This window comes from Meleagris gallopavo, chromosome 2 (genome assembly GCF_000146605.3).
Source record: "Meleagris gallopavo isolate NT-WF06-2002-E0010 breed Aviagen turkey brand Nicholas breeding stock chromosome 2, Turkey_5.1, whole genome shotgun sequence".
In the NCBI taxonomy this organism is placed as follows: Eukaryota; Metazoa; Chordata; class Aves; order Galliformes; family Phasianidae; genus Meleagris; species Meleagris gallopavo.
In genome coordinates this window covers 43,955,459-43,982,239 of record NC_015012.2, presented here as the reverse complement: position 1 = coordinate 43,982,239, position 26,781 = coordinate 43,955,459, and the positions used below count along the sequence as shown (strand labels likewise).

The 26,781-nt window shown below is 35.9% G+C and overlaps 1 protein-coding gene across 1 annotated transcript in view; it reads right to left on the bottom strand.

Moving 5' to 3' along the window:
- Window positions 1–26,390, bottom strand: part of PRKN (parkin RBR E3 ubiquitin protein ligase) — a 121,686-nt gene extending 95,296 nt beyond the window's left edge. Inside the window, exons 1-2 of the mRNA XM_010707212.3 lie at window positions 26,317–26,390; window positions 14,396–14,545 (exon numbers count right to left, since the gene is read on the bottom strand). Of these exons, the coding sequence (XP_010705514.2) occupies window positions 14,396–14,500 (105 nt within the window). The 5' untranslated portion in view covers window positions 14,501–14,545; window positions 26,317–26,390. The remainder of the gene's footprint in view (window positions 1–14,395; window positions 14,546–26,316) is intronic.
- Between the last annotated feature and the right edge of the window lie 391 nt (window positions 26,391–26,781).

Genomic DNA, 26,781 nt, shown 5'->3' with positions numbered 1-26,781 from the left:
AGAAACTTTATGTTTGTCCTGACTGAATTGTTAACAAGTTTCAAATTGTTTGCTGCCCCCTAGCTATATATTATATGCAAATTTAATAATCTTACTCTGTAATCATTCATCAAGGCATCAGAGAAAATATTAAAGACTGCCAACCTTAGGACAGATGCTTGAAGAACATGATTTGAAGCATTCCTGCACTTCAATTGCAGAATGCTGATAAATTGTGTATACAGTTTTCCAACTCATCACACACCCACCTAATGAAATTGTCACCTAATTTTGTATCTTCCATGTCTGTCTGAAGGAATTTCATATGAAATGATGTCTCAAGTTTTACTGGCATCAATATAGAGGAATGACATCATCTACTCTCCTACCCACATGTCACAGAATAGAATTATAGACTATCATGTCGACATAGCAGGGTTAGATTGATGTGATAACTCTTGTTAAAATCATATTTTCTGACGCTGTTTTTTGTCCCAATAACTAAAACGTCATGTTTTCATCTTTTTTCCAAAACTTCCCTACCCATATTCTGTTTCATCATTCATGTTCTTAGTTTTATTCAGTCATTCCACTCAGACAAACTTCCTCATCCTCAACTAACTTGAAAGTATGTCTCTAGTGCCTCTTATCCCCACTATAGCTTGTATTTGTTCTCCTATTTTACTGTTTATAGATCTGCTAACCTGAGCAGGTTTGAGATTTTGAATGAAGCTTGAAAGAAAACAAGGAAATGCTTTTGCCTTCTTGGAATTGTTTGATGATAATATTTTCCTCCTCCACGAGGAGCCTGCTAACATCTTCCTTGATCTTGCATGCTACAGTTTATATTATTTCTTTTTGGAAAGCTTTCTTAATATTCTTTCATAGATTCCATATTGTATTAGAAGTATTCTGTTTCATGTCCCACATTTCCTGAGTTTTTCCACCATGTATTATTTATTGTTCTATCTGATTCCAGCATTTTTTTATGCAATTCTTTCTTAATTTCACAGTATAAACAAGGGTTTTGTTCAGCTAAGTAGGTCTTCCCTGACTGTTTCTAGTCCTTTACGTTGAGACAATTCACCATTGTGTCCTTAATGCAATTTACTTACTGAACTCTTCAGTTCCTTCTGGTTATACTAATTTCCTGTCAAATACTTGGATTTGCATTTTTATAATTTCTTGAGGGCCTAGTTTTCTTCTTGTATCATTTTCAGAAGTATCTTTTGATTCTTTTTTTTTTTGTATTTGTCTAGGAGACTTATTCTGAAAATCTACATGTCTAAAAGATTCAAACTTCATTTCAAGAGTTGACCACTAGTCATATGAAATTATTTTAATATTTTTTTATTTTTCTGAAAAATAATGAAGGGGAGAACGTTTGTATTATACAGATAACATTTTTTGTGACTACTAAACATTTGCAAATGTTATTAGGGCAATTTGTTTCTGCCACGTGCCATCTCTTCAGCAGTAATACTCAGCATGGGTTAAATGTTTTTTATACAGTTTTTGAATAGTCATATGTCACACTTTGAAAATAGTGATTGAACTGTTCATTCTTTGTTGACTAAAATCATGTAAGAGATTTTTTGCTAATAATTAATGTAATCTCCCACAGGGAGAAACACTATTTGCATGGTTTATAACAAAAACAATTCAAAAACACTAATGTATTTCCAGAACAGTGAAAGCTTATGATGCATATTATGAAAATACCACTGGTGAGAACAACAGCAGCATATAAAAGCCATTATTGTACTGTACAATTACTGCTGACTTTATTTGCTGTCTGATTTATTTAACTCACCAACCACCAGTTGCTTTCACTCTGATTGTTCATAAAACTTAAGGATCTGATAAGATGCTTCCTTAGAGCAAAGCAACTTGTTGGAAGCTGTATTTTTTTCCCATCTCCAAATGTGGCTGCTTTCCCACATAACTTTACAGAAGCACTTCATGCCTAGATAAAACCTCCTGTCAGTATAAAGAATTTTACAATATGATACCTGTAGATGCTTGAAAACATAACATCTGATAGGTTGTAATTAATTTGTGTTCACATAAATCCACTGCAGTAAACAGGAGTGGATGCAAAACAGCATGGTCATGTGGTTGGAGCGCTACTTGTACATCCAGCTCTTGCACAATTAAAGCTTTCATCCACTTAACAGTTCTCTCCCTCTGCTCCCCCTGCTCCTCTTACACCCTCACAGCACTCCTCCTAGTTACAGTTTATGATATAACCATCCCAATTCTGTCTTCGTATCTACACAGATTTGGGAGGCAGTTTCCCAATGTGTGCTGAATACACACAGCCAAGGCACATATTTTAACCAACGCTTCTATTCCTTTATACCAGGCTCACCTATCAAAGGATTTAATAAGTTAAACATTTTCCAATAGAATATAGAATTTCAGACCTTGTCAGGGATCTGTAGGGAAATTCCTACTTCTGCCTGGGCTCCATCTCTGCCTGGTCACTGAGCACCATGCAGGCATTCAGAGGTGTTCATACTGCCTCATGCAGAGTCAAGAGTTCCAGCACAGAAAGCAAGTTAAAGCTCCTTCTCTCTCCCTCCCAGCTATTCTCACAAAATGCAGGAGATATTTCTCACTCCACAGGTCAATGGATAGAGTGGAGATATTGGTGTTACTCTGAGAATCTTCTATGCTCATTAAGATCCTGCCAGGTCTTCTCAGCTCTCACCCTGAGACTGCTTCCTTATTGCTCTCATTTTCCTTTTTTACTCCTTCTCTATCTCCAGAGGAGATCTTGAGGATTTCAGCTTTGGTCTTCTGCTTTTTATTCTTTTTTTTTTTCTTCAGATTTTTAGCTTTCTTGCTTAGGTCAAATGTCACTGAAAGACTATGTTATCAACAGGCATATTCAACTAATTAAAACTTTTAAAGAATGGCTCTGTTTAATAAGCTTTTAACATAAGCATCCTCATCGTAAAGACTAAGAAATTTCAAAGTGAATAGTTAACAGACACGAAGTTTCTTAAACAAAATAGGACAATAAAACTTACATTCAGTTTAGTTTGAAAGGAAAAGTAAGGAGAAAAGTAAGTCTTGTCAGGTTTCTTTACTTATGGTACTATTGTAGAAGACAATCCGTTACTACTTTTTCTTTGTACAGCATATGTAATGTTAGCCATTGGCTTTAAATTAGTGACTTAAAAATTAATCTTTTTTTTTTAATATAGCCATTTCAAGTGTGCAGAGGGGACTTAATCACTGCTGTTATTTGGTATTACAAACGTGAGCATTTTCACTAGTATTAAATAGAAAATGACAGAGATTAAATACAAAACATCCTATCACTATTTGATATGGAAATAGCTGCAAGCTTAACCAGTCTATTTTACTGGTGACTCAGTCCAAACAAGTGAACCACCAGTATGTAAAAACTTACTCTTACTCTTACTCTTCATTTATGTCTTGTAAATGCCTGAAGAATAGACTGTTTATACTGGTAGTTATTATCACCCAATTAAACATAAAAGCTTTTGAAAAAAAATAATAAGAATGGTACCAATATTTTCATTTTTGAGAACTGTAAGGATAAAGTGGAGGTAGCTGAGACTTGGTTATTCACCCATGATTTTCTGACCCTAGTCAAGTGCTCTAGTCACAGAATGGAAGCTTTTCAGAATTTTCCCTTTTCTTCTGCCTTATGATAGTTTTATAAGCACATATTGAGTTTGTTTTTTCTACAATTTCCCACTGAATTACAGTTAGTCATTGTTCTCCAAATCTATATGTTTTCTTTTCAGTAAGGATATTATTACTTTACAGCATAAAGATATCTTCTATTTAATTTGGCAATTTATTTTTGGTCATTTCACTTTATTTTTGTAATTTGCCTTTGACTTCACAATGTTCTCTTTACTCTATTACAGCTTAGTGACCTTATTATCATTGTTAAAGTTGAAATGCAACTTCTATTTCAAACTCACTTGCACAAGCTTAAAACTTTCCCCAGATAATCTCTTTCAGGCTGAATTTTTTTTTTACACTTATGCTTTGTTAGAAGTGGATTTTTGTTTGAAGCTTCATAAGCATCATCTATTTGTTTTGATTTAGCCAACATGAAAAGACAGCAGTTCTGCAGCAGTCAAGACAGCTTTCAGATGCTATTTTTTGGACTCTGATAATTGAAAATCAGCTTTGTTTCAGCACTTCAAAATCAACTTTGATTGTGGAATGGTGGCTTTGCTACCTCTTTGAAATTGTTTGGAAATAATAAAGTTATATATGTGACTTCATTATTAAATAACTCTGAAGCAGTAGTGGTGAGGGAAGTTGATCACAAAATAACAGCTCTACCTAAAAATTGTAAAGGATATTTATTTTCTATAAGGAAATTATGCTTACTTATATTTTATAAATAAATCATATTATTTATCTCTAAATCTTTTATTGTCTTTTTCCCCTTACTCTTTATGGATTGTATGCAACTAAATATGTTACAGAGTGCCCAGTCAATCTGGTTTCAATACAGTATCTGGAAATAATGCAAATATTTTTCTTAGACTGGTGAAAAGAAAAAACAGCCACTCTTTATTCCACAGACATACTGTTATAATTACAAAATGTTGTCCAAAGATATAGTACAAAATCCTGCAGAGCTGTAAACCCAAGCTTAAGCAATGATAAGCAATGGTAAGATGCAGACAAGTTCTTGTATGCTTTCAACAGAAAGGATTTTGAGCTAGGAAGTGTTAATGCGCACTACCCTAACCTTTTCTATGGCTCCTCTCCATGGTGTGCTTGTAGTGTGGATTTTATGCAATACCCTTTCATCACAGAGTCTCACAGTCTCAATATATAATAATTTCGTGCCCTAATACTTGAAAAATGCTGTTGTTATCTTGGAAGAATGAGCCAAGAGCCTAGCTCACCAATAGGGAACTTCCCATTTCAGAAAGCCAAGGCAAGGCTGAGAAAGAAATTCTTTGGACATTTCTTTAATCAGATAATGAAGAAATACATATACATATATATAAAGCTAACAAACATTTTTTATTGGGACACTCCTTTTAGTAGATGTTTATTAAAAAAAGAGGTGGAATTACTCATGAGCGCCATGCTAACACAGCCAGTTTCCGTATTTGTATTTCATAGAATCGTAGAATGGCCTGGGTTGAAAAGGACCTTAAAGATCATCTGGTTTCAACCCCCCTGCTGCAGGCAGGGTTACCAACCACTAGACCAGACTGCCCTGAGCCACATCCAGAACTTATGCAGAATAAACTTACATCTCAAAAGCTCTGTTACAGATTTTCAGTCTGATATTCAATGAAACAAAGGCTACAGGTGCTACAAAAGCTGTGTATTGTGGCACCCAAAGAGTACATTTTTCCTTTAGCATTCAGAACTTTGAACTTTTTTCCATGGCTAAGCTACAATTGCCAGTCAGTAGGTTCATTCTAATCTAAGATCTTACTGTTTGGCTCCTATCTTTTTTACTCTATAGTTTCCCATTGATTAAGTAGCTCTTGCATTTTACACTAATGCAGTAATAGAATCCAAAGTGCCTCAGGAGGCCTTTATATGAAAGGTAATAAATAATCCTATCTTGATTCACATTTATTTTCCTTTTCATTTATAAGCAATTTTCTGCATTCAGCCTGTGTTTCTCCTTCCTCTTCAAATTCAGAAAGTTTTAAGAAGATTGCTCAAATGAGCTTCTCACACAATGAGGATCTTGCCTTCGGTTGCTGCCTCTCTCTAAAAGTACAGTCTTTGCTGATTGCATTATTGTTCCCCCTCCAGTGCCTCAGTGATAGATCTGTTTTTTTTTTTTTTCTTCATATCAAGTTTTCCATTAACCCCTAGTTCTGCTAATTTGGAAGGTATCTGTATTCATCTTATCTATTATACAGCTGCAGTCAGTACATAAACTGTGTAAACATGAAAGCTCAGCTAGCCTGTTAAAACCAGGAGTTTTAATCCATTAGCTGAAGGAAATACAGGTCAGTTTAAGACGGTTATACTTTTCCATCAGCATTTCCCCTATGTCATAAAAGCAAAAATAATCTTACTCTATATATAAATGGAATATGAAGCCAGAAGACAAAAGTTAGTTTCCCATAAGTAGAATTTAATGGATATTTCTATAATCAGAATTTATTTCTCCTTTACTTCTTATGTTACACTCCTTATATTTTCTGATGGGCCACATGATAAAACATTGTCCCCAGACTGTCAGAGATATTTCCAGGCACTCTGTTGAACAGGACAGGAGTAATGAGAAAAAACTAGTTCCAAGTCACAAATTTCCACTATATATAAGGTGTGACAGAATTGTGAGTTTATCTCATATAATCTGAGCATCACGAACAATCAATTATCACCCAGATACTGCTACATGGAGCCCAATTATTTTAATTAGACAAGAGCACTTCAATCATCAAAAGACTGGAATCACAGTCCACTTAACAGTGCACTTTCGTGAAGCTGTTCCTCCAACTCAGTGTTCTGATATCAATTACAGCAAACAGTGGATATTTTAAGCCATGCAAATGTTCATGTTTCTTATTGTAGATGCCATTTTACCCTTTCTGAAGATAAAGAAATTTGAAGGCAGCTTCAGCTCTGGAATCTAAACACAGAGCAAGGGACAAAGTTGACTGATTAGTGTCACTAAAACTGAAATTCCCAGCACCCTTCTAAGTGATTGTTCCATGCAACAGTTTACAAAGAGTATGATTTAGTTGATAAATCATAAAAGCAACTGACAATGTGGTTTTAAATCTGACTCCCATTTTATCTCAGCCTTCAATTTAAAACAGGTCTGATACACTTGCAGTTTCAGCTAAATCACTAAAACAAGGACCATTTCTTTTTCAAAACATTGGTCTACAAATCACAGTTTGACCCAGTTTAGGTTCATACAGATCAAGTTTATCCCCTTTTGTCATAGGTCTGTGTGTCCAGGTTTGACTCTGATTTATAAGCGATAATTTGATTTTATCCTAGTTTTCTCTAATACAATTTCCTTCACTCAGAAGTAATGCACTTCTGCTATCCGTGTTCTCATGCTAGATTGCAGAGGCCAGCATCCTCCATTCCCTTATCAGGTAACTACCTTGTGTCTCTAACTCTTTGGTCCTTCTTCCTCAGACCCCACCTGGCAGATTTTAAAAAGCGAAGTACTAGGTAAGCCACTAAATAACAAATCAAGTCCATGCATTGAAGACATAGCACATTTAATACAAAATGTTCAATGTTTATGTAGAATAGCCATTTTCCAGATGCCTACATGATGCAGAAATAAGGAAAAAGCTATACCTTACATACATGAAGGGATACAGAATTTGATCACCTAATATGGCACATCTTATATTGTCCTAGACATCTAGCAGACAAAGCTGATGGTGTTTCAAGTCTAGGCCAGTCAGAGTTGAAGAGTCACCTGTTGCTTTCTAACACTGTTTCTATCAGCTAGTTCTCTGTGATTTGGGAGGTAAAAAACCCAACACTTATTAACTATTGAAACAAGCACAAGTAATTGATTTATTCTCCTCTTAGAAAGTATTTGTTTTGTTTTTGTAGTTATATGAATGAACATGATCTATTATACCAATAATGGAAGCATTCTCTGGGTTTTTTATCCACTCATTGGCAGCTGAGCTTCCCATCAGTCACAAGATATCAATGAATTGCAGCACTGCAAGATATGGGCAATGGAAATAATGAACCCTGACAACAATACATACAATTTGTTAATTGCCCAGTGTTGTTCTAGTGAAAAGCTTTTATTAAAACATTGGCATTTTTTAAAGTTTCATGCTTGCAGACTTCATTTTAAATCACATAAAACATTAACAGAAAGAAAAAATCAAAAATCCAAAAAGAACTTTTGGTCAGTCTGAGCAAGCCTGTCATGTTTTAGCAATGAAACAACTTGCTTAGCTACTGAAACACAGCACATTCCATCAACAAGATAGAATTCCACTTTCTGAAGACTACGGAGTGCCCACTCAATAGAAGAAAGTAATACATGATGATTGGCTAGAGTCGGTGGCACAGTGCTAGCAGCTCAGCATTTAGCCATAATAGAAAATGTCTTTCTCATTTTCATTCTCCCTGAAAAAGCTCCCTATAGTATATTATGAAACATTCCTACTGTGAGTTGGTTTCTTAATCGCAGCAATACCTTCAGCTATTACCTTATCCATGGTAATACTTTTTTAGTGAATTTTCTTAAAAGCAAAAATTTAATGACATATGGAACCAGGACAGATACCTGAAATGTAATAACAAAGAGTAACCCAGCAATTTAACTACAGATAGTACTAGACAGTGGCTATCTCCTATTTCCATTTTAGCATATTACAAATGACATAAAGGTCTCCAGGTCTTCTCTTTTTTGAGTTATTACTCTGTTTTTCAGAATCTCCTATTCATGCTACTGCCTTCACTGCCATTCCACTCATAAAACTGAGACAAGAATTCAGATTGCTTTTCACACAGCCTTTCTTAACCCATAACATTTTATTAATCTGATTAGAGAAGCAAAACTTTTTCAATCCAAATATCTTCAAAGATTGTCTTGAATTACCAATACTTATCTTGACTGTCTTTAAATCTTGAAGTATCTGAAGAAATATCTATTTTCTTTTTGCATACATTCAAGATTTTCCTGCTGCTGCTAATGAAGAATCAAACATTTCTATCTGCACCTCTATTTAGAAATTAAGTCTTTTAGGTTCAAATGTGCCAAAAAACAGATGCAAGAGAGAATTTGCACAAAGAAGGTACATGCTGATCGTGAAAATATATTGCATTAGAGGTAAACTTTACAACAACAGACTTAAAACTGCCAGATGTTGAAACAAATTGTCTCTTCAAGATCGAGGAATTTTACAAACTATTATATGCTTTCATATGTATGAAATAGCTCCGAAACAGTATTTCCAAGCTAATTCCTGCCTCAGAGTTTAAGCACTTTCACGCATTACTCCAACCAAGATATAAACTCCTAAGGTAAACAACACTGCCTTGGAGAGATAAAACACCCCGAACAAACAAAATCCTCATTTGGGTTATCAAAATTTAATAAATGAGAACTTTTTGCTTGGAATTTTTATAATTCAGATTTATCTCATCAGAACAAAATATTCTTCCCAATTAGAAATGTCTGCCCATATAAATATTATTATGCTTAACACAGATATCACCAATGGTGAAGCATATATGCTAAGAAATGCATGAACAAGAAATAATGAACCAAAATAAAAAACTTTGCAAACCATAGAAATGTGCACTGCACTTCTCCTGTAACTACTTTAGAATGTCTTCTATTTTATTAAGCTTTCTGAAAAGACAGACAATCATTAATTCCACAAATATACTGCAATTGATTGCATTAACATATGCTTCCTTAGCTATGAAAGAAGAATGCAAGAAGAAATCAACAGGAAAAAATTGCAGGGAAAGCGAAATTGCCTTTGAGATTTTGTTCTCTGCGGTAAAATGGCCTAGGAACTCTATATATAAGGAAGACATGGTATCTACATCTATTGATTTTTCAAGGAACTCTTGCAGTCTGCAGCCTTAAAATTTCACCTGTTCTGGAACACAATACATTTTTTTGTGAAATCTTCGTATTTTTCAATGGCACTGTCTTCACACATATAGGATAAATTATGTAGTAAGTATGGTATAGAAGAGGTGAAGTGACCCCAATTTTTTTGCTCCCCTTGCAAGGTTACAAAACTTCCATTATCACTGTACAATGCAATTCACTACAGTTATTTTCTCACTTGTGGACTGGACCACAAAAATCAGTGATGATAGCTTGTTCTTAGCATAATTTGGAGTGGTTTCAGGACTTCCATGAACTGTGTCACTCGGCTATAATGTTAGCAGTCAGATCCCTGAACAAGGGATCAACAAAACACAGAGGAACTGGAACTACATTATTCTTCTTGCTTATATACACTGTGCTTGCTAGGAATTAATAAACTCAAAGGGGAAGAATGTCAGAGGCTCTATCTCCATAATCTCAGTTATCCCATGCCAAGGGAATCACAGAATCATAGAATAGTTTAAGTTGGAAGGGACCTTTGAAAGTCATCTAGTTCAACTCTCCTGCAATGAACAGTGACATCTGTAGCTCGACCCAGTCCAGCCTGAACTTGAGTGTCTCCAAGGATGAGGGCATCCTCCACTTCTCTGGGCAACCCGTTCCAGTGTCTCACAACCCTTATTGCAAAAAACTTCTTTTATGTCCAACCTAAATGTCCCCTCTTTCTGTTTGAAACAATTTTCCCTTGTGTCTTATCACAACAGGCCCTGCTAAAGAGTCTGATCTTTTCTTTCTTAAAGCCCTCCTTTTGGTATTGAAAGGCTGCAGAACAGAGGGGCACAAACACCTCCCTCAACCTGCTGACCACTCTTCTTTAGATGCAGCCCAGGTATGGTTGGCTTTCAGCACTGTGAGGGCACACTGCTGGCTCACGTCCAGCTTCCCATCTACCAGTATCTCCAAGTCCTCTAGCTTCACATCTCCCAGCCTGTCTTGATAGCAGAAGTCTCTGCTTGGATCAGTTAACTGATATTGTATGCTGCAAAATGTTTTTGCTAGAAGAAAGGGTTGGGATGCAATCACACATTATTCAGTTATCATCCCACTGAAAGATATTAGCAGTGAAAGTTTCCTAGGACAGATGAGCTATACATGTATATATCTCAAAGCAAACTTTTTAATAAGCAAGTAGTAAAGTCCTCCTTCAAGCTCCACTCTAACCTACTTCTAACTCCTTTTTTTTTTTAAATATAAAATATGTAGGAAATAATATCACAGTATAAAATAAAACAAGACAAAAATGTTTTATTCATAGAGCTCTTGCGTGCCTTGATTACTGCAGCTTTTCCTGTACTAAGGCCAGCTGGTACAATATGTACTTTCTTCTATGTTTTGTTGCTGCTTTCTTGTATTAAATATGTCAAACTTTTATATCTTGGCAATAAAAGTTAGTAACATAGGTCTGATGCACAGTAATGAATGCAAATTTAACAGTGTAAAATGATAACATTCTGATAAATCAGTTAATACGTTAATGGCTAATAATAAAAAACACAAAAAACTAGGTAAGAGTGAAGTCAGTCCATGGTACCACAACATGGATGTGGCTGATGACTGTTCACGATCATTAAAAATATTTCAGCATGTTACTTTCTATGTCAAAAGAAATCCCTCCTTGTTCAATTTCTTTGCTTGAAAGCCTGAATACATATCACCAACTCACTGTAAAGAGTAAACATAATGACGCTTATTTTCTTGGTACAGTTCTATCTAGATATTCTCCAGGCTGTTTCTATATTGGTGCTGAGACAAAGCAAAATCTACCATCTCTAATTTTTGTAAATGCCTTTTAACAAATTAAGAGCACTCTCTTGGAGATGTATTTTGCTCTCCATAGACATTGATAGCAATTATTTTGCAAAAAGAGATTTTAGTTCCTCATTTTACATAGCACGGAAAAACTGAGAAAGGCAAAAAGTCTGCATCCTAGCCTGGCTCAGTCACCTGTTCATCTTTTTCGTTCTTTTACAGGGTTGGTCACATCCTTGCCTATCCGGGATTGCTTCACACAGTTTCTTTTCTGATTAAAGGAATAGTTATTTTACCTTAATCCCCTTTGACCAAATTATTCTCTATTTGGCTTCTGCTTCTAAAATGGCTTCTAAAAAATATTTCACTTACTGTCTCAACTTTCTCTTCAAAAGCTCTCCCCCCTCCCTCCCTTGATCAATCTTACCTGTTAATTAAAATCCTTAACTGCTTGATGGTTGTTAGCTTTCCCTGTACTGCAATTCAGACCCAAGCAATCTGTTTATTCTGCGTAGCAGACACATATTTATCTAAGGTGGCTTTTGAGTGAAGGAGTGACAACTCATGTTAGGTCTGTTTTCTTCTGCTAAGTCTATGTCATCACTTATTTGAACTTTAGCAATAGACAGAAATTCAAATAGCCCAGAAGAGACTCTACACATCTAAAGTGTAGCTTACAGGATGACACACGTACTCACAAAGGATCTCCAGATTCATATTGCTTTATTTCTTTGCTTAGCTGCTTCAACAAGCAACTTGTCTCTAACATAAGTTGCAAAGGTAAATATTGCAAGACGTCTTCTGCTGAATTTATTTGGATGAAGAAAAAGGATGCTCCTTCTTTAAGCCTGTAAAGCACTATGTTTGCTTGTGAAAGAACCCAGAGCTCTGAAGTGTCTGAGCCTGGATTTCTCTAACACTTATCCCACAAGGAAGGCTTTCACAATAAAATTACCAGGTTTTGTCTGGAAAAAAGTATCACCACAGCTTAAATTTCTAAATAAAAAACACCCAAAGAGACTCCAGAAGATGGAGTAGAAATAAAGAGCTTTCCTACTTGTCTTGGTGTGCTTGTAGGCAAATCCTTACCTTCAGCCAGCTCAATGAGTTTCTCACCAGCAGCTGACTTGGCCATCACTCTCCGATGCCATGGCATTCCTTTTTCTCCCTTGCTTTTCTCTATGTGCTGCCATTCCCAGCTCTGGGCTTGTAGCCTCTGGGAAGGCAGTGAGTGAGACTCTGTCACCCTGAGCAAGCTAAGAAGCACCCAAGAGAAGTAACAATCCCCTTCATCTCTCTCATGAAGGAGAACTAGTCGTTTGTAATTCTAAGAACAGTTCCTGTCCACCACAACTCTATGCATTAGACATTGTAAAGAACAATTAAAAAAAAAAAAAAAGATGAAGAAAAAAAGCCTTATCTGTGCACAAGTTCTAGTTGGATAGCATACAGACACATGTGAGTTGCACGAAGCAGGACATAATATACATAGCACTTGGACTCTCACAACAGGTAATATTCTGCCACAGATCTTCTTTCAGGTTATCATTTGTCAGGGGGCTCAATGACGTGTTGTTTTCACCACATTCCATTACAGATTCTGAGGAAGGGCCTTAATATTTATAACAATTGGCTTACAGACCAAGCTTTTGCTTCTCATTTCCCAGTGAAATGTAGCTCATAACGTTAAAGGCATTACATTGTCCAAACAAAGGGTGAAGTTAAACTCCAGAATGTAGATCTGGTCATTACAAAGAAAACACAGATTCCACTGAAGGAAACAGAACACTTTGCTAAGATAAGCAATACACCAATCCTTTATGCTTTGTGAAATTTATTCACAGGGCTTTTGCAGATTCAAAATGATGATGAATGAAGCTGCAAAACACAGTTTGATTTTCATCATTTCGTGGCAGAAAGTAGAGTAAAAATTACTTGTGATTTTATCTTTCTTAAACAATCCCTAATGGTTAATCTAGATGCATTTCTTCTCATTTACTCAGTCTTGCTTCTTATTACTCTCCCATCTTCTGCTTTATTTTACTGCCCTATGTCTGCTCAGTGAGGCTGGGGAGCACTCTCTTCTACATGCACCACTGCATGGACATATAGAAAGTTTTACCAAGGTCGACAGATGCTAACCTACTCAGAGAAGACAAGTTACTGCAACTTCCTACTTCGGCAAACTATTATTCTTCCGTGGTATCAGTTTGAGCAACATCAAAACTGCAATAAAAAGTACATTTTCCACAAGAAAGACAACAGCAAGAGCACGATAATATTTTATAAATACAGATGTCTTCTCTTCTCTCATCCTGCATGGAATTCAGTAACATGAGCAGAGAAACAGTCACTTAGTAAAATATCAGTCACACTGACATCACATTTAACAGCTTCTTTTATATATAAATTTCTCTCTGCATATTTGTTTTCCCTGCAGACTCATTCTTGAAAAGTACTGTTACTTCTACTGCCAAAAAATCACTGACCTGTATGATATGACCTATTAGCAAAAACATTTCCAAGTGTCATTGCCTTCTGTTTTCCAAAATTTCATCATTAATTGTGCATAGTCTCTACTTAAAAGCTTGTTTCTTTTCACTGTGTATCTTAAAGTATATAATAAATGCTACTGAAGTATCATCAACCGGTTATTCTTTTTGTCTTGTTTTTCTCATTTATGAATGAAGAAAGGTGGTGTTAATATAATAACAAATGATTTAGTCAAGACTCTTCTCATTTTTGCTGAGTGCAAGGAGAAAAAACCAAAGTGTGTTTGGACTGTTATTTGTACAAATCATTTTCTTCTTTTAAATATTCAGCATCTTCTAAAGCCCATTAAAGCGAAGCATTCTGGAATGGACACGGTCTGCATGATGAAGTAGTCATTCCTAAGCCACTGTACTGTATTTCAATAGTTTATAGAGATACAGCATCCCATTCTCTTATAAAGGACGATTCAGTCACCAGTAGAAAAAGAAAAAGCCCTTTTTTCCAATTTTTCTAACATCCTAAAAAAGCATTTGTTTTTCACAGAGCTGATAGAAAAATGCATGTTCTTACCCCACAGCCTATTCCATTGCCTGGTTCACATACAATTTTCCTCACTCCTGGTTCGGGTAGCAGACCTGCTCCACAGCTGGGAGTTGGACACAGCAGGCCGCCCATCTGCAGCACGCACTCCTCCGCACCATAGCGCTGGTAGCGGTTGTACTGCAACATAACAGACAGGTGTTAAACTTCTGACTGCAAAGAAAAAAAACAACCCCACAAGCTTAGAGTTTGAATCTATCCCACATATAGAGTCAGCTGTCCTAAGAGCTTACGTGCTAAGTTCAGCTTATTTGACAAATGCTTCAAACTGTGTAGATCACTAAAAGAGGTGTCATGGAATCATAGAGTAATGGAATAGCTTAGATTGGCAGGTACATCAAAGATCATCCAGTTTCAACTCCTCTGCCACTGGCAGGGTTGCCACCCACTAGATCAGACTGCCCAGGGCCCATTTTCCTCCAATTTACTTCATGTATCATTCAGTTATCTTTTAAGCAACTAGAAAACTGTGTGCAACACTAAAATCAAGAAACTAGCAGACTGTTCCTGTGAATAATTGTGAGAACCCTTATACTGATATACCAAAATTATTGTAAACATCATAAATATAGTTCAACAACAAACACTGATAAATGCTGTGTACACATTGAAAAGAATCCACAGAAAGACCCAGAATAATGTTTTTGAGCCAAACAGTTGCAAAATTCAGTCAGTCAATTTCTATTTCAAAATACATTTCATGATACTGATTGATAAATTAGTTGTCTCAGATCCACTTAATTTAATATTAGATGCAGGTGGTTTTACTTCCAGGGTCTTCCAGGAAATTCTCTTAGTTTCTGCAATTTTCATCTAGTCCCCTACCAATAACTTGGAGGGCTTTGGAAATGTCTCCAATTTAATGGTGGACACACTGACATACAGGAATATTGAATAACACACCCATTCTATCCTCTGAGACAAAAAACGCCCACTCTAAGATGACTGATGACATAGCAATAACTTTCCCTGGTCTAACTTATCGTGTTTTCAAACTGAGATAAACTGAACAAGTCCAAATCATGCTGTGAACATGTAAATCACATCCACTCTAGGGCTCTGCGCTGGCGCAGTTCCACCCTAGAGGCTATAAAACCACTGCTACAGATTCACCTATAAATCTGATCTACTGTAGAGTGAAATAAATGAAAGAATTTCATTTAAACAGCCCCATGAAAACAGGAAAATCTAAAAGGCCAAAGAAAAAGGGAGTAGCATGAATTTTCTTTCAGAGCAGAATGACTTTATGGTGAGCTAAAGGAACAAAACAAACTTTATGTTACAGTGCTCACAACAGTATTTAGTGCTTCATAAATTTTTTTCTTGTAACTGCTCATGAAATCCACTTGTTCCTTTTTTTCTTGGATAACAAACAAAAACCTGGTTGCGATTCTGTCAGCATTCCCATTATAAATTCTCAGCTGAAAAAAAAAATAATTCTTTCTAGTTTCTAACTTAAAATAGAGGTCATGAAGAGACTGCTCTGGTCACCTCTCCCTTTCTTTTGATTCACAAAAGCACAGGACAGGTAAGATGGGAATCAACCTGTCTTCTTAAGCTGCAGGTAAGAAATGGTCCTCTTGACAAGATGGACAAAGAAGTTCTACTCTGCCTGAAAAGTTTGATATTTTATAGGATTTCAGCACAGAATTCATGCATAATTATAGCACTCTTATCAGTGATTTTCACACAATAAAAGCCAAATGAGTGGATCAATACAGTGGCTGGAAAGACCACACAAAGTGCATTTGCATATCATGATATCTAGTTATCAGCCAGTTTCCTACTTTCACAGTTCAGATACATTTACAAGATCATAAAGTCATAGAACAGTTTGGGTTGGAAGAGACCTTTAAGATGATCTAGTTCCAATCCCCCTGCTATATGCAGGGATAACCCCCCCTAGACCAGGTTGCTCAAAGCCCCATCCAGCCCTGCCTTGAACATCTCCAGGGAGTGGGCATCCATAGCCTCGCTAGGCAACCTGTTTCAGTGATCTGTCATAAGAAGCCATTTTCCTGTTTCCTTGCGCTTGCACAGTAGCTGTTAAACTCAGCTACTAACTGAAACGTGTAATAGCAGAATATGTACATGTTCTATCATACATAATTTGCTGATTTATATGCTGTATTCTGTGATCTGAAATAAAATGTCTCAATTTACATTAAGGAGCATTTACAAAAGTTTGTAAAGGACCAAAACACTATTAATGAATTATTAATTGGCAACCTTAATATGGTGACAGATTACATCTATCAGAGGTATTTCCTCTTGATATAACACAGCCATACATATCACACAGTCCTGACGCAATCAATATGCTTAAAAAAGTTAAAAAAAAGTTGAAGAAGCATGTAAATGACTTTGGAGTATATGATTGTGTTTCTCATCACTTGTCTGGAGATTTAAAGTAGTATTCACTTAATTTAATTTCAGTTTCTACAGTTATGATACCCTACGGTTGTATAAGTTGCTTAAACTCATTTGACGGGGAGAGACAGGATGCAATTTGTCTTTTCTTTTTAGATTTATACCTAAGTATGGGAAGAACCGAGCTTTAGAGCGCCCTGTTGTATTAACAATAAAGACAAATCAGATAATTTGCTAGATACTGACACCTGACATTAGGTAACTCCCGTAATAGCTGCTTCAGAACCAGTAATTCTGATCCTAAGTCACTGGGCCAAGCTATTTTGAATCCAAGGATTAAGTATCCAAATAAGTTAGACTGTAAATTACCTACACAACATTCTTTCTTCAAAAATTAAACATTTAACCTAAGCAAATCATATAGGCTCCAAATATACAGAATGTGAAGAGACAGTTACCCCAGAAAGGGAATTTATCCTGACTTAAATGTGATGTCTAAGATAGGTGGGATAAACCACCCCGAAGAAATGTTTTAGCTGAAGCTCAGAATACTAACTTAAGCTAGATACCTAACACTTACAGAGCTGTCACTGGAAGGTTAACTCCTCTGTTCATTCAAAATATTTCACATTATTTATTACTCAATTATTAGCAATGTGCACCCTATTCAGTGATGCACTCACCAAGTGAAAAGTGTTCTGCATGTTAAAAGTAAGAAAAATATTGCAAATTTTTTTTAGGAAAAACTTCTGAAAAATGTAATATATGGGAAATTTGACTGAACTGGTATTCATAGCACCTGATTTCAATTCCTGTCAGCAGCACAGCCTTCCTGTGGTTTTCACGTAAGTCCCTTAATCTATGCTTCTCATTGGTTCCCCATTTGTAAGGAGGTAGAGTGATACTTGCTGATTTCACTGTAGTGTTGAGAGGCAAAATCCATTAATAGTTATGAGGACATCAAATACTATGGTAATAAGAGGCATAGCATTACAGAGAAATCACCAGTTGTCTACTGCTGCTAGAAATCACCTTCTGAGCAAAGCATGCAAGGCATTAGAAATATGCCTTAGAAATATAGGTAGATATATAATTGCCAGATTTACCACAGAATCATGTATTTCAATATGTATTTGGAAAAATAAGTTTATAAAATATGATTTACTCCAAACATTTAGTGCTAAGATAGATAAAGGTACAGAAACAAGGTACTTCTAAAAGATAATGACATATAAATATATATATATATCTTTTTTTTTTTGTGAAAACAACATTCTGACATGGACTTTCCCCTTGGTTTGCTAATTGTCCCAGTCAACCCAAATCTGTATGTTCCATTGAATAAAATTTTGAGTAGAAAAAATTCCCAGCTACTTCTGGTATTTTAATCACATCATAAAGGTCTTTCATGCAAGTTTTGCTCAAAAAGAGTTGTCAGGGCCTTTAGAAATGATTTTCATAAATGATTATAAATTATATTATGACATGGACACAGAAATTGGATAGCAGTAACCATTTATTCCCTGCTCCCCACTTTGCAGATTGGGATGATATCCCTGGAGAGTTTGAATAGTACCAGGTTTTCAACCAGAGGAAATTCAATCACTTAATATTGTAAATCAGTGATAATATAATTGAAATCACTGGCTTGAACGAAGAATGAAACAGGGTCAACTATACATTGCTCTACTTTAAGGTTCACTGAGATTTAGATATTAAGACAAACCTGAAATGCACCTGGATGCACAAAACCCTTGTGAAATATAGTTTGTGAATACAGTGCTTTCTTGCTATATTCTTGCAAGCTATGCTTTAATATGCCTTGTGCTATGTATTTAACGTCACTTTTAAAATTTAGGCATAGTTTCTCTTTATTTTCTTTTTCTTTTTTTTTTCCCCTTAGGCCTAAAAGGATCTTCTCAGTAGTAGCCTCACAGGGAACTCTGGACAAAAGTTAAACACGTATATAAAGCCAAAATTTCTAAGATAATTTAATTAGTTGCTTTTTTTTTTATCTGCGTGCAATGGTCTCAGAGGAAAGAAAATCTACTTTCTGGAGTCAAATTCTTTTTACTGCTCATATAAATCAAATAACCATCTGTGTGTTTCAAAATTAGATTGTGGAGCCTATTAGTCCATAATGTAGACTAAGCATTTTATTTATATGTATTATACACATACAAAAATAAAATAAAATTGTTACATAATGCAATTATGTAACTTAAAGTATAAAACCCTTACCACACACTGGAATAGCAAAAGCACTTATAAAAGAGACAGCATATCAATGACTTTAAAAATAGATTAAAAAAAGATTGATTGTGATGGTTGTCCATCATAATGTGGTTCATTGGACTACCTTTAGTTAATTTTTCCTGAGTTACTGGGTTCTACTGCCTGGATAGAATGGGAAGATCAAGTTCAAAGCATCAGCTTTTTACTCCCTCGGGATCACTGAGAACCACAGAGGAGAACAGAAAGAGAATCATCTTACACACAAGGCTGCAATTTGAATGACTTTGGGAAAGTCGTAAGACAGTCTCAAGAAAATACTTCAGATAAGGAACCCATGACTAGACCAATACAACACAGCTTATGTACAAAATAAAACTAGGACAGAGAAAGGGAAAATAAATTTCTGGAAGACTGTAGGGCACAGAATGGTAGAAAGCACAAGAGCACAAGGAGTATGAAAATAATAATTAAGAAAAAATACTGTGAAGAGAGAACATTGGAGAAGCATATATTGGAAATCAAACTGAAGACACAAGAGGCAATACGATACAGGGAAGAAAGCTGACTAAGCACATTGTATGGTTTAACACCATATTAACAAACTACTGAAAGTTTTATTATTTTACAGCAGGTATATATGGAATCAGTGTGAATAGACTGAATGCTGGAAATCAACATTCGATTCCTCCAGACCCTTGTGAGCATTCCTTTGTTCCCTACAAATGGCAAACCTCAAGGCTTGTAACTTATGCTTTTATAAATTGCACAACTGAGATTCACTGAAGTAAAGAATGGCTCAAAGGAACTGCACTTCTCAGGCTGCAAGAGTCAGTGTATGCATATTCCATGAAAGTAGATCAAGTACACCTAGGGGATATAAGAATTCTAACTTGTTATACCTGCCTGAGACCCTGAACACTATAGTTCAAATATTTCCTCTGTGTTTAATAAAAGCTTGGGTGGAAGAGAATTTCTCCATTTTTTTAGAAGGATGTTTTTCATTGATAGGTTCTATAGAGAAATAAACAATGGAAATTTGGTTCCTATGCAAAGTGACATTTTTGTTTGATTTTGACAAGATAAGAAAATAACTGTTTTGGTCACAAGTACTTTTCTCCCTTCTTTCTCCCTCATTTTTTATTTCTCTCACTACTTTAGTGCACAGGCAACCAGGAGAAAAAGAGTAAGAAAGTAGGAATGCTGTCTGTGATAAGAACACAAAGAGTATAACATTTTTTAATCCACAAGCAACAAAGTTGAGGAACTCACATGGATGTCACTTACTTCAGGAAGAAGATTGTTAGGAGACATGCAAAAAAGACAAAAAATACAAATGTTCTGTAACATATATTAAAAAAAAAAAACTCTAGGACATACTGCAAGCAAAAAAAAATATCATTGCCACACATATGTATTTCACAATCTTTATAAAATCCAAATTCATGTTATATGATTTCTGTTCATACTGCGCTCTTTTCATACTAGATTCCCCTGTCTTCTAAAGTTACATCTCATAGGAAGAAGAGCACAACCCCATATCACCTTTGAAAAGCATGGGAATGTGCACCTGCTGATTTTCAAAACAGAGTACTCTTTGCAAAAGCTTCCCCCAGCTCATAAGGAATGAGTATTTCCATTCAGGCTGTGTCTGATTTCAGGGATATAAACACCCACGACATTTGTAAAGAAAAAGAGAGCAGTGCTACAAGCGGCAGTAGTAGCTGATAGAAGAGATCTGTTAGAATTGATCATTCTCCTGTCAAAATATCAAGAAACTGGCCAATACATTCTGCAAAGTTGTCAGAGCAGATGATATAGTAGAGAAATGTAGCTATACATTACTTTGCAGCTTCTTTTCCTGCCACTAGGATGTGATCGGCTTCATCTGTTCTGTGGCCTGTTGGGGGCACTCAGGTATAGCAGCAGACTGCTCTTGCATTATTTGTTTTCCCTTCCAACCTTCAGATGTAGCTGCTATTTTATTCATGAATCAAATATTCCATTTAAACAATTAAACAAGATTTTTTTATCACGTTGGGGAGAAGAGGGAAATTTCTCAGAGAGTCATTAGGGAGACTCTCTAACAGTTCACTGCAAGTCATCTTGCTATGCTTGTACATCATAGTGTTGAGGTCTGAATTAAAGTGTTCTCTGCTGTTTTTTGGCACTGGCTTTTTGAATTACCAGCCTTACACTGTATTTGGGCACAGCCCATATTTACCGCATCTTTAACATATATTTGTAAGCAGCTTGTATGATCATGACTTGTAGAATCATTTATGTTTACTTGGAGACAGCCAGCCTGACAGGGCAAACGGTTGCTGCAGGAGACTGTAACTTTCTTATATTGTGCTCTTTCTCAATAGCTCATCAGTTAATAAATCTTTCATCCCGTTCCTGAATATCTCTCAAGGTACCTATGAAATGAAGTGGTTAGACAGCAGGTTGGACTGCATCCATTATGCTAGGGGAAAATGATGGATTATGGATAGTGACACTGAACTGCAAGAAAATGCTCAAAAGAACTAAGGCCAGTTAGATGGCTTCAGGTTTTACCCTTCATGGGACTGCACATCCAGGAGACTCTGTGCCTTGTGCAAGCTTTGGTGCACTGGGACTGTCTGTGAAAAGGAGATCCAAAACAACTCAGTCAAAGCTGCTTTCTGAACTTTTTCCTGCATCTCTTCCATTCATGTACTGTATCAGGAAACCAGCAACCAGAAAAAGAATAATGATCCAAAAATGAATAAGCCTTTTTATTTTCTCCAGCTCTAGAGGAGGCTTATCTTTGGAGACGTTTCTAGGTCATAGTCTCTGGCTCCTTCTCAAAGTGTCCATTACTGAATGGGCTACCAATTGTTAAATGTATTTGTGTTGCATTTTAAATCAATTACTCTGGAAGCCAGTTATATCTGGTAAATTAGATATCCACAATGCATATTATGTACCAGAGGAGGTTATACTCTTCTATTTCACCATATAGACTCTTTCCATAAAATCTACAAACAATTCCCTGTTTAAAAGCTACCTTGATGTCTCCAATTAAATCTTAAAAGACAGAGTTTCTAGCAAGAATGAATTTCCTATACCACACATTTTCCTGAGGGAATAGGAGACGTGGGAGATTTACATGTCAAAGAGACTAATGAGAATTTAGACTATTTGGAAAACAATTTTATTATTATAGAACTTTTAGCAAATATTAATCAGTAACTCCTCACACTTCAAGTAAAATATAAAGCATTTGTTTCTGAGCATTTTCATTCAGTGCTTATGTTTAGATAAAGAAACAGTTTATTTGGATAGACAGACAGGTAGGTAGGCACATTTCCTAGTGGACTGATCATTAAAGTGGCTCAACACCTTTACCTCTCACTGACATTAATAAAAATATATATAAACTCACTTTTTACTGGAAAAAAATATGCAGTGAAGAAATGGTAGAGATCATTGTTTTCTATTAGAAACAGATTATTGATTTTGACTGAAATTTTGTTGATAAAAGTAAGAGAGTTGATGAAGCAGGCTTCTCTAAGACATTTGTCTTGGTACTGCATGGCATTTTGATTAAGCATCTAGAGTAATGCAAAATTAATATGCCATATATTAAGAGGATTAAAATTTAGCTATCTGGCAGGTCTGAAATATAATTGTAAATAGGTAATCATCATTGGGCAGATATATTTCCAAAAAGATCTTGAAGGTATTGATTCCTGGACTTATGACATCTAAAATTTTTATCAGTGACTTGGAAGAAAACCAAGGAATACAGAACAGCAGTGAAAAAGTTTGCAATAATTTGAGAAGAGGAGAAATGAACAACTGAATCCATGCTACAGGGCTGTCAGAGCTGTTGGTCAGGTGAGTTTAATCAAACAGCTTACTTTTCAGCTATTTTTCTATGGAAAACCAGCAGAGGGCACAATCTCACATTGGGATTTCTGTCTGGGAAGCAGTGTTATTTATTGTGATCTGAATCTGAGCTGTGTCCGCACATGTCTGAAAGCACTAAGACAAATCTTTGATGAATAACTAGAAATCTCTAGAAGAGAAATTATGTTCCTTACTGGGAAGCCACTAATTGAACTGGAACCAGCAGGTAGCTATACTGGAAATGCCCATCTAAAACTAAAAAGTTCCTTCATTCTGTCTGATGTATTTGTCAGTCTGGCTGCCTTTTGCTGTGAAAGCAAATTGTTTAGATCTGTTTTAGGAGTATGATAGCTCTTTCTGAGTCACATTCATACATTTGAGTGTTTTATTTGTTTGTTTGTTTTTGTATGATCATTTATTGCCTTTTGATAGAATAAAGTGAACTGAAAATATAAAGTATTTGGACTCTGAGGAATGGCAGTTACGCAAAGTAGGAAAGGTGCTGGCGCTGGTAGAGTGGGAAAAAAAGAGACTGGCAATTTTTATCTTTCATTGCTGAAAGGTATAATAGGATTTAATGTTTTTAAGAGATTTGTAAACAAATAATGGATGTTTTTCTCAGCAATGTACTCCCATTTAAACAAGAATTAATCCAAGAAATTCATGTAATGTGGATTCTGAAGGAGATCAGAAAAGATTATCACAATAGTCCATTCTGCTTTTATAATCTGGCCTTGATTTAGAAATAAATCACGTTTCGACATGTAGCAGTAGCCTGTCTCTGTTATTCCTTGCTTGGATTTGAAGAAAAGATTTGTTGATTGATAATGCTGAAATTCTAATTAGTCTGAATAAAACAGTGTTATAATTAATTATGAATTTTCTATGTAGCATGCATGAAAACAGAGAAAAAATCCTTAAAAAAAGTATATACATAACACAAGTATAAGAGGTTATTAGATTTTTTTTTTCCTGAAATTCCTTCCTCTATTGATTTAGAGGCATTTTAGGCTTTTTTTTTTTTAAAAAAAAAACATTGTTTTTGCATCTACTTTTCCTTAACTATCAAAGAGCATGCTGATTTCAAACAAGAGCTACTGTGGTCATCACTAGATTCAGGACAACAAAGCTTTTACAGAGACAAGACATAATTGCAATATTCTTCACGCCTTTGTGGGTTCAGGGAATAATTCAAGTAGCATAGCAATGTTCACTACTTCAAAAAGCATTTATTAAGACTGTAATGATAATCACTGTACCTGAATAACCTGTTAGTGCAGCCAGTTTAAGAGAAAGACAAATCTTTACAGGTCTGATCCATTCTGTAAAACAACTTTCTAGCTGCATATTTTTACACTAATGCTTGCTAACAAAAGTTTTTCATCTGTTCAAGTGTAGTCACTACAAATAGAAGCAATTTCATTATGAAAACCAGTAAAAATACCTCAAATATTCTGAGTGGTAAAATACAGTATTTGCTTGATTAGCAAAACTTTATTTATTAAAATTCTCAACTCTCTTCAAGACTTTTCTTATCATTGGCAAAATACAGTCTTTTCTTTTAAGGTTCCTCATGGTTTACATAACATCTCACTTCTGACAATCATGTATAACATCATCTAGTTCAATACTAAAAAGATGTAAAGGTAGGAGAGTGGAATAAAGAAAGAAAGATTACATTGGTAAGTCTCCAGTCTGACATCTCGTAACATCAGATTTGCAGTACTAACTCTTTAAGCCTTCATCTTGATGCCTACCACTTCTACTTCTAAAAAACAAGAAAAAAAACCACAAACAACAAACCCACGACAGAAAGTTCATCAACTAAATTCCATTGCTCTGTCAGTGGTTGCTACCAAAGCTGGGATGTACTACTCAGACCACTACCAGTGGAATTATCTATCTGTGCCTGGCTTGAGACCTCTCACTCCTACTCACAGTCTTTTCATTTAGCGGTTTCCTACCTTGCCTTTATATCTCTATCCTTCCCTTTCCTGCTAGCCCACTTATCTTCACCACTTGACAGCTCATTACATACAGATTTATATACTTCCTTTATTTACTAGTCTCTTCCAGCAAGTTTCTGTACTTGGTCCCTTCCAGTTCTTGGTCCCAGTTCCTTGTCAGATCCTAATCCTTGCCACTCAGTCTTTGACTAGCCAGCTCCATTCCTCCAGTAACCTCAAGCTTCATCTTGCTCTGCTCTCCATTTGTCAGCTGGTTCTCAGCAGTCTCTCAGCCCTATCAATCCCAGTCTTTATTTCTTTTATTTCTTCTTTCTGAACTTTCGCTCTCACTAGACTTTTGTTTCTAATCTCTCTTCTGGCCTGTTTTCTGACTATTTTTCCATTTTTGCCCGACAAATCCTGCCACACTGTTCTTACTGCTTTCCTCTTGCTAAGAAGAAACTTAGTCCCTGAGGACTAACATGCTTGATTTTCTATAACATCTGAAGTGAGGGACTGGTGGAAGAAAACTGAAAGTCTGGAAAATGTACCAGCAGTCCTAACTGTAAGAAAAATACGCCTGTAGGATAGTGAAAAGGAAAGGTGAAGGAACAGGGTGTTCTAGACAATATAATCTGATCTAATAGTTAAGTTATCAGACTTTGAATTAACATTTCAGGACATGTTCCTGCCTTTGTCATAGACTTCATATAACGTTCTGCAAGACTCTTGGGGCTATGTTTTCCTTAATGGAAGCAGATATTCTGAGGTACAATGCACCAATGCTGAGCTTTCAGGCACTTGGTCCCTAAGTACATATAGCAATTCTATGGTAGGCAGTTGGGCTTCATAACAGTACAGTAGGAAAGATACCTGAGACACTGACAACTTGAATTGCAGAAGCACTGAGTATATGACAATTCAACTTGCCTCTTAATGTTTAAGGCTATTTTCTCAATATTTCTGTACATCGATTTCATTGCTAACAAAACATTAACAACGACCATCTTGTGAGTGTGGTAAAGCATACCTCTCATGCTTTTGAAAGGTCCCTGTATAGAAACAGCTTTGTCAGTGCAAAGCACAGCTATAATTATGAATAAGAAACATTCTTTTAAAAGAGACCATAGGCTAAAAATAAGAGATGGATAATACAAAACAGCTGTAAATATCAGTCCCTTAGTCAGATTGTTTGTCTATCTGCTGTTTTAGAGAGCCTGTTTACTGCTGTAGTCTAAAGCTGAAAAGCTGTGGCATATAGCAGATGTACCAATTAATAACCTGTCAAGGCTGATGAATAGAATTAAAAAAAAAATTGCACATATATCTCCTGTGTGCATTTTCCCCCATATTTCAGGTCACTGGGGGTCAGGAGACACACTCTGCTTCTCTGGAGAGAGGCAAAACTGTCTCATTAGTGTCTATCTTTCATGACATTAAGATGTTAACTTCGAGATTCTTACTCACCTGTTCTTCTCCCAGAATCCTGAAGTGATGAACCTCTTTAATCAAGGAGTCTGGACAGCCAGCTGTCAGAAAGAAACAAATACAGCCACTTTAGAACTCCCTGCCAGTGCAGTTTCAGCTATAACATACATACACACAGAGAGGATAGAATATACAGATTATGTTGGATTTAGAAGATTAGAAAGATAAGCCATGGTTCTGCGGGCAATAGAATGCTGAAAACCATCTATCAAATAATCCCTCCACATTTCAGAGCATGCTACCAAGAACACACAGAAAGGTTATATTCTGTATATTTTAGCCCTTTCCCCAAAGGACTAGAAACAAAAAGCAAGATGAAAAGGGCAGCACCGTCTGCCAGATACTACCAGCCTCTTAGTGTAACCCAAGAGGTCTGTTAAAAGAAGCTCTTACATCAGAACCTTGGAGCTGCCCAAAGCTGCATTCTGATTCACATACCAGGTC